Raw genomic sequence first — 7,947 nt, 5'->3', positions numbered from 1 at the left:
CAGCAAACAGAACATTTGATGTCCTTTTTGAAGTATATTTTGTATATGAATGTAAAACTTACTACCTGAACACTTTGATTTCACTAAATACATAGAAAGAGCGTGTGAAGTATACCTCACCGGGGTAACGGAATATGGATATAACTATATCTCCAGCAGGATTTTATTCTTTTTTTAATTTAATTTAATTTTTTTATTTATTTTTTATTTTATTTTATTTTATTATATTTTATTTTATCAAACCAAAAGTTTCAGTGGTGGATTCTATTTCAGGCAGAATCTGTGTATCTTTTAAAAACATTGAATATTATTTTAAATCGTAGGTAAGCCCCTTAACCTTTCAGGCACGCACACTTATATATATATAATAAAAACACACCAGACAAACTCACCTTATCGTACCCAGAAGATTAAAGATACTACTCCACCATTAGGAGGCACTGTTGTCGTGAGTAACGTCTTTTCTTCTCCGGCGCTCATTAGATGACGTCGTATCCGCGCGACAGAAACGTACATCGTACAACAGCGGCCTGTGTTTCCACTTGCGCGCTGTAATTTTTCTCTTCGGTGGAGGATTTGTCTCTATAATCCATCACCATCATGAAACTAGTCAGGTAAGTTGACGTGAGAAGTCACCGTTTATCGAGTGGTGTAATGTGAAATGATGAAAACATTGTTAATCATGTGGATGAATACAGATGTAAACTGGGTGACGTTTAGGAGGCGGGAAGCGATGAATGAAATGAATGAACCACTGCAAAAAAACTGAGTACAAGGCTCTGAAATAACCCCGACAGGCACATACTCTACTGCAGTCGTCGCTTAATTATCCAGGGTTTTTATTTGGCTGTAAATAAAGGCAGTTTGTGATATCTGCATTGTTTCTTGTGTACCGTCATGAATGATCTCTTTCATGAAGGCCCTCTGTTTGTTAGTGTCTGCTAAGTTTACTGATCGTTACCAACACGATTTAACCAAACTGTAGACATAAATATTAGTCCCTAAGTAACCTCTGCCTTCGATATTTGAAAGATGGGGAAAATCGTATTTTCAACGTCCTCCCTGAAAGTTTTTGTGTAGCTGCTGAAAGCTTCAGTCGGTAGCTCTCGTTAGCTACATGGCTAACTGAAGACTTGTTTGAGTGTTTGTGGATAATGGTTAATTATTAATCATTATTTAATGGTGAAATAATACTGGTATTCTAAGGGAAAGGTTGTGTGCTCGTATTAATAATCTTATTCATGAACTCTTACAGATTTTTGATGAAACTCAGCCATGAGACTGTTACCATTGAACTGAAGAATGGCACCCAGGTCCACGGCACCATCACAGGTAAGTGATATCTACTTCACTGTGTTTAAATATGTTTTTAAAAATACTGATTTATTTAATTCCAAGTTAAAGTGACTACACTCATAGTAAAGTATAATTTAATCCGAACGCCCCGGATGGAACTCTATAAACAATAAATGAGCAGATCATAAACAAAAGGTCATCTATCACAGCTGGACCAGAACAAAACAATTGTTTCTACATACTTTAACTTGGTTGAGGTCAAACTGCTCCATTACTTGAATTGCTTCAAGGACTATAAATTCAAGTCAGCTTTTAGCTGATTTTTTGGTGGTGTTGAAGTATGTTGTCTTACAACTTGTCCTTTTCTATGTCAGTACTGTGTGTTTTTTGGTTTTTTATTTTTTTTAATTAATTAATTAATTAATTAATTAATTAATTTAAACCTTTATTTAACCAGATAAATAACCCATTGAGATCAGGATCTCTTTCACAAGGGCGACCTGACCAAGAAGGCAGCAGCACACGTCATCAAAAAGCATTACATGATAAAGAGACAGTTTACAAACAATAAGTTAAGAGAGAACAATAATTTACAATGTGAAAATTGATTTACAGATAAAGTGCAGAATCTTGATTACAAATCAGAAACACAGGCACAATTGTCTTGCATATTTTATACAAGATTGAGCCAAAGGCTTCAAGTGAAATGAGCTCCGCCATTTTCAATTCATTTTGGAGAAAGTTCCCTGCGGTGGGAGCAGCAAAACTAAACGCTCTTTTCCCGAGCTCCGTGCGGACACGAGGCACAGACAGTTTAAAGACATCACAGGAACGCAAGGCATAGTGGCTTCTGGTTCTTTGAAGTTTTTAAACAAAGTACATTTAGACCAATTTCTGTGGTGGAATGATAAAGGTTGTGAACCATCCTACAGTGATGATGTATTGAAGTGTTCAACTTCGATTGCTCATTTTGATCATTTTTGACCTGCAGTACATGACAAAAATAAACATAGTTGTGGCAGCCTTTACTACCAATCATCAATCATTTTACTACACAGACTAATTGAAGCACTATAGACCTTTAACTAATAATGAAATATTAAAGTACGCCGTGTTAACTCTTTGAAATAATTGTTAAGATGAGAATTGTATTTTTTTATATGCTCTATAAATACATTTCCACAATATTTGAATTATATATATTTACATCCAAGGGGATGTGAATAGTAGTTTTTTTATGCTTGTGTTACCTTTATGTCCTTGTGTCTGAAGACAAAATGTTCAGGGGCTGATCTGTTTACTCTTTAAGTGTGCTGCCACACAGTTTGTGGGCCCTCTGTCACTACTTTTTAATTCAGTTTTCTTGATCAACGCTACAATGCAATACTGGAACGTTGTTGTTTTTTAAAAAATTGCCTATATTTAAAAACATTTTAAATGCTTTGGGTCAAAAGTGGGAAATGTTTAAAAATGTTGTCAGTTCAAATCTTCTGGAGATACACCTTTGTATTTGTATTTCGTCTTTGCAGTTATTTCCCTCGCAGATTTGTGAATAAGAATACTTGTTGACGTGCATTCAAGTCGGTATCCCCTTTAATCTTTCTCTTCTCATTTAGGTGTTGATGTGAGCATGAACACTCACCTGAAAGCGGTGAAAATGACTCTGAAAAACAGGGAGCCCACTCAGCTGGAATCACTGAGTATCCGCGGTAACAACATCCGCTACTTCATTCTTCCGGACAGCCTCCCGCTGGACACTTTGCTGGTTGACATTGAGCCAAAGATCAAGTCCAAGAAGAGGGAAGCAGGTAAGAAATGTCCTAAAAACCATCCAGGTTCAGTACAGATAACTATAACTGAGTCTGAGTGTTTTCCTCTTGTAATATTGGATGGTATTAGTTGTGCTAGTCTCTTGGGTTTGGTTGTGGAGTTTGAGGTGTGACACAGATGTGTCTGTTTATTAATCAGCTATCTGCTAAACACTAGTTGTTTTTTTTAAACAGTTTTTTGTTTTTAACCCACTGTCGGTCACATATGACTTAAACCTAAGGATGTATTGAGGCAAAAACAACAACTTCATGGCACTGCAAGAAAAGTGGACACTCGCAGATTGAATTGGTTTTATGGTCTATACAAAAGTTGTGTGTTTGTACTTTTTTCATGAATTGAGACAACAGTCTTGATGTACCAGTAGGAAACTTTAGAGGAACAGAGAGTAAGCTAGATTTGAAAGAGCATCATACAAAGATAAAAACACTACAATCACTGACACAAGGAGACTGTACGAATCTTGCCCTTGTATGCATTTTAATGATTTAAAGGATGCTCTTAGTAACCAGTGATTATTGATAACTATACTACACACTTTCTTCCTGATTGACCAAACCATTATAGTTGATGGTGGTGCGTGTTGTACAGGGCATGTCATGGGATCAGGTGAAATTGCTGCGTTAAATATCTTTATTTTGTTTTGATAGTCTGTTGTAAGTTTTAGACACTCACTTGATGTGAAGAGTGAAGTCATGACTAATTAATATAAATCTGGTTAAACTGGTCGGGCTGTGAATGTTTGGCTACTGTTTCTCACTCTCACTCTCTTCTGTCTTCTCAGTGGCTGGACGGGGGCGTGGAAGAGGACGAGGCCGTGGAAGAGGAAGGGGACGAGGCCGTGGCGGGCCAAGGAGATGATCATCAGGCCCAACATCTGCCGTCCTCAACCCCACTGTTTGTACAGGATCTTTTTTTTTCTTTTTTCAGACGGAGCGTTTTGTGAATTTCCATGTATTTTTGTTTTTTTCTCATTTTGTACATTAAAATCCTTAAGAGGAGAAGTTTGACTCTGCATTATTTCCAGTTTAGTAAAAGGATTATTTTGTTAACCTGACATTGTTTTCATTATCTGATTTAAATAAAGTGTTTTTCACAGAAATATGTATTCACTAAACTGATTTGAGAATAAATTTAACAGAGCTGGCATTCAGCGTTTATCTTTGAATCCCGAGTCTCATTTGGGCCTCGGTTAGTAAAACCACAGAACTGTGTGTCTACATGCCAATAAATGTTTTCTTAAATCAATACTTAAAGATCTAATATGTGAGATATGAGGTAAATCATACAATAACCTTACCATATCATAACATGTTTTGGACGCCCCAACAACGTAGACCTAACGTTAATGCTAGGATAAATATTGGAGATGCTTTTGAAAAATGGAGAGGGGGTTAGGGTGCAGACAGTTTTCATGACTGATGCAGAGCTGGTTTAATACTGAAGCTTCAGTGTGTCAGCATTCTGTGTGCACATTGACTCTAGGTTGGAGGGTCACGTGGAGAGCATTTAATCTTAATATACTCTTTATATTTGAACATGTTTCAAGAATAGTTCAGAAGTAGTCAGATCCAACAGGTGAAGTTTGGTAAATCTCTGATTTCATAAAATCTAAATAACTTAAAATAGGCAATGTATTTAAGTTCAAAACCTTGGATTAGAAAAATGTTCAGGCTTACAAATGGAGAAATGAATATTTTCTTGATTGAGTGGTCTTAATGACAGACCCAAAGGGTGTGCGGGTGAAGAGTATTTTACAGCTTTATCATTTTATCTCATTTACGTAATATGAACATTTTCTGACAAAAGGTACAATTTGATTCAGTACCGTGTTCAACCACCTGAATGTAAAGCTTTGGAAGTCTACCTGTATGTTTAAGTCAACATCTTGACATTGTGATTGTATTATTCTTGATAACGGACAGTTCTAGTTCATCACTGACAGTATGACCACAGAGTTGATTAGATTTAGGATAGCATATGTACTTCCTCCCTGAGATGCAGCCACAGAACATCAGCCCCTGGCGTGACGGATGAGACCCTAATGATTAGCTATTAAACCTAATTTAATGACATTTAAATAATTATGAATATTGTTTTCCCAAAGACATGGTAAGTTTATTTAAAATTATAAACCACAGTTCATACACGCTAAGCCAGCTATATTCACTCTTAGTAAATTTAAGCAATACAAGACCAGTAAACATCTTGTAAAAATTATATTTTATGTAATTTTACATTTTATACATGTTAAGTCAACATCTTGACATTGTGATTGTATTATTCTCTAGTTCGTCACTGACAGTATGACCACAGAGTTTGCCACACACACACACACACACACACACACATACACACACACACACACACACACACACACACACACACACACACACACACACACACACACACACACACACACACACACACACACACACACACACACACACACACACACACACACACACACACACACACACACACACACACACACACACACACACATATCTTACGTCTCCGTCACGCCAGGGTCACTTGTTACGTCAGGGGCTTGCGCTTCGGTGCTGCACATGCTGCAGCCTTCTTTGACTTTGCTTATTACACTGACTGTACCTTTAAGTGCCAGTCAGGGAGCTACAACACTGGAAGAGTCTCGCGCAGCTCCTTCAGTAAACAGACATCCCTGTTAATATTTAGGTTTTAGCTCTTATGTCTCGTCCAGCCGGCAGGATTCACCAAAGGAAAAGATGTCTGTTGTTGCTAAGGGTCTCTTCATGTATTTCGCTTTTGGAAGCAACCTGCTAAAGGAAAGACTGCAGCTTGCTAACCCCTCGGCGTTATTTTGCACTACTGGTCGATTGAAGGTAACTTACTGTTTAGTGCAATAGCTCTATTTTGTAGCAACTGTATTAAGTCAGATATACAAATAAAGCATATGTCAGTAGTTTTCCGTTTATTTATTTATTAATTAATTAATTAATTGAAGAGAACCACATATACTGTAGATATTAAAGAACAGTAGTGTTAAGAGTACTATACTATAGTACTAACACATCTTGAACGCAGCACAGCTCGCTTAATGATCGTGAATGTGCCATGAGAGAAATCCTCTAGAGCAGGGGTGTCCAAAGTGCGGCCCTTGGGATTTTTTGCGGCCCCTGACTTCAAATAAAGAATCAGAAGATTTTGGCCCGAGGCCTTGATTAAGATTGGCACATTATCTTATTTTTCTTTTTCATGTTAACAAGGGCTGAACAATATTCCTAAAATAGAAAATGTTCAGTAACATGTATGTTGTTGTTTTTTTTAAATCTACAGCTTTTACTATTTTCCACATTTTTTTGTAAACTATGAAAAAGAACGTATGCAAAGTTTTTGCAAACAAGCGGACTGTTGTTTAACCATTTAATGACCTGAGCTAAATGAAGAAAGCTTTTCCAAAAAAAATGATCCATGTTACAGGCTTGATTCTGAGAAAAAAAAACAAATAAAGTAGAACGAAGAAATCAAAATATCTGATTTCCTTTTATGAAAGGGTTTCTTTAGCGAGCCTTTTGATTCTGATCTACAAAGTCTTACTATTTTTTCAACTATATTTAAAAAAAAAACAACCTGTGGACCGCGAGCGATTCTAACACTTTGGCCCGCAAGAAAAAAAGTTTGGAGACCACTGCTCTAGAGGAATACTAGTTTGCTGTGAAAGGTTTAAAATGACTGCCGTGAATTCAGCTTAGTTTCATCTTTTCATGGCCACCTGCAACAACAGGGCCTGAGTGTACTCCAGCTGTGATATCTAACAGCAAACTAAACTCACTGTGGTATTGCTGAAAACAAACAAAGCACTACTCTTTACGTCCCAGTGAAATGAAAGACATTTTTGTTTGAAATACACAATGCTTCATCAATATCAATATCTTATTGTACATAACCCACTGTCCCCTGTTTGTGTTCAGGACTATGAGTTGGACTTTGGCCTGTGGGAGCAACATGCGAACAACTCTTGGCATGGAGGAGTTGCAACAATCCTCTCTCATCCTGGAAGTGAAGTATGGGGGGTAATCTGGACTTTGAGCGATGAACATATCACAAGCTTAGACGAGTGAGAAAGCATAAACACCCAGCCGTCAACCAGTTCAGGAGTTAATGTTTGTCATTTTAACCAACACATTCTTTTTCTTCTTAATGTTTCATCAGACAAGAAGGGGTGAGCCTGGGAAAGTACTCTCCACTGGAGGTTTCAGTTGAGACTGATAAAGGTCTGATGCTCTGCAGGACTTACCAGATGAACAATTTCCATCCCAGTCCTCCCTCTCCTCAGTACAAAGAGGTGTGAGCATGTTGACACTGATCCATAGACAACACAAAACAGTGTTTTTGTGGCTAAATCAACGTGTTAGCCTCACTGCATTTCTTTCTCTCTTTATCATTAAGGTGGTGTGTCTAGGTGCAGAGCAAAACGGACTACCTGTGGAGTATATGAAAAAGCTGCAGGCCATTCCAACGAACAACTACAGTGGCCCCTCAGTCCTTGATCAAATCAGACCGGCAATGAATTAGAAATTCATTGTTGTTGACTTTGGAAACATTAGATGACAAATTACATGTGACGTCATTATATTATAATGATGGAATAGTGCACTGATTATAGTTGAATGTTACAAACAGTAGTATACAATGTAGTGTGTTCTAGTTAATAGGATAGAAAAAAAAACTCTTAGTCACAACTTTAAAGGTCAAGACATCGTCACGGCAACAATATGTAACCAGAAGTAAATACAGCATGCACTTACAGTAGTATATGATGACTTGTTTGGCAGGTCAAGT

General features: G+C 37.3%; 2 protein-coding genes across 2 annotated transcripts; both read left to right on the top strand.

Annotated features, from left to right (window-relative positions):
- Positions 1 to 459: 459 nt before the first annotated feature.
- On the top strand, positions 460 to 4,225 carry snrpd1 (small nuclear ribonucleoprotein D1 polypeptide). The gene is made up of 4 exons (XM_061060134.1): positions 460 to 614; positions 1,256 to 1,332; positions 2,913 to 3,104; positions 3,908 to 4,225. The coding sequence occupies exons 1-4, from the start codon at positions 601 to 603 to the stop codon at positions 3,982 to 3,984; spliced, it is 360 nt and encodes a 119-aa protein (XP_060916117.1). The 5' UTR covers positions 460 to 600; the 3' UTR covers positions 3,985 to 4,225.
- A 1,522-nt stretch (positions 4,226 to 5,747) lies between these two features.
- Positions 5,748 to 7,917, top strand: ggcta (gamma-glutamylcyclotransferase a). Its single transcript, XM_061059517.1, has 4 exons — positions 5,748 to 5,987; positions 7,077 to 7,222; positions 7,318 to 7,450; positions 7,555 to 7,917. Exons 1-4 carry the CDS (start codon positions 5,871 to 5,873, stop codon positions 7,678 to 7,680), a joined length of 522 nt encoding a protein of 173 aa, XP_060915500.1. The 5' UTR covers positions 5,748 to 5,870; the 3' UTR covers positions 7,681 to 7,917.
- The last annotated feature ends 30 nt before the right edge of the window (positions 7,918 to 7,947 follow it).

This window comes from Labrus mixtus, chromosome 16 (assembly GCF_963584025.1).
Source record: "Labrus mixtus chromosome 16, fLabMix1.1, whole genome shotgun sequence".
Taxonomy (NCBI): Eukaryota; Metazoa; Chordata; class Actinopteri; order Labriformes; family Labridae; genus Labrus; species Labrus mixtus.
This window is presented reverse-complemented; position numbering and strand designations above follow the sequence as displayed.

What these genes read in the sequence shown, in the direction of transcription:
- snrpd1 (XM_061060134.1), top strand. An exon ending in GGTCCACGGCACCATCACAG is followed by an intron (nt 1,333 to 2,912) that starts GTAAGTGATATC and finishes CTTCTCATTTAG; the next exon opens with GTGTTGATGTGAGCATGAAC. An exon ending in GTCCAAGAAGAGGGAAGCAG is followed by an intron (nt 3,105 to 3,907) that starts GTAAGAAATGTC and finishes CTGTCTTCTCAG; the next exon opens with TGGCTGGACGGGGGCGTGGA.
- ggcta (XM_061059517.1), top strand. Translation starts at nt 5,871, where the DNA reads ATGTCTGTTGTTGCTAAGGGTCTCTTCATGTATTTCGCTTTTGGAAGC. An exon ending in GCACTACTGGTCGATTGAAG is followed by an intron (nt 5,988 to 7,076) that starts GTAACTTACTGT and finishes GTTTGTGTTCAG; the next exon opens with GACTATGAGTTGGACTTTGG. An exon ending in CCTCTCCTCAGTACAAAGAG is followed by an intron (nt 7,451 to 7,554) that starts GTGTGAGCATGT and finishes TTTATCATTAAG; the next exon opens with GTGGTGTGTCTAGGTGCAGA.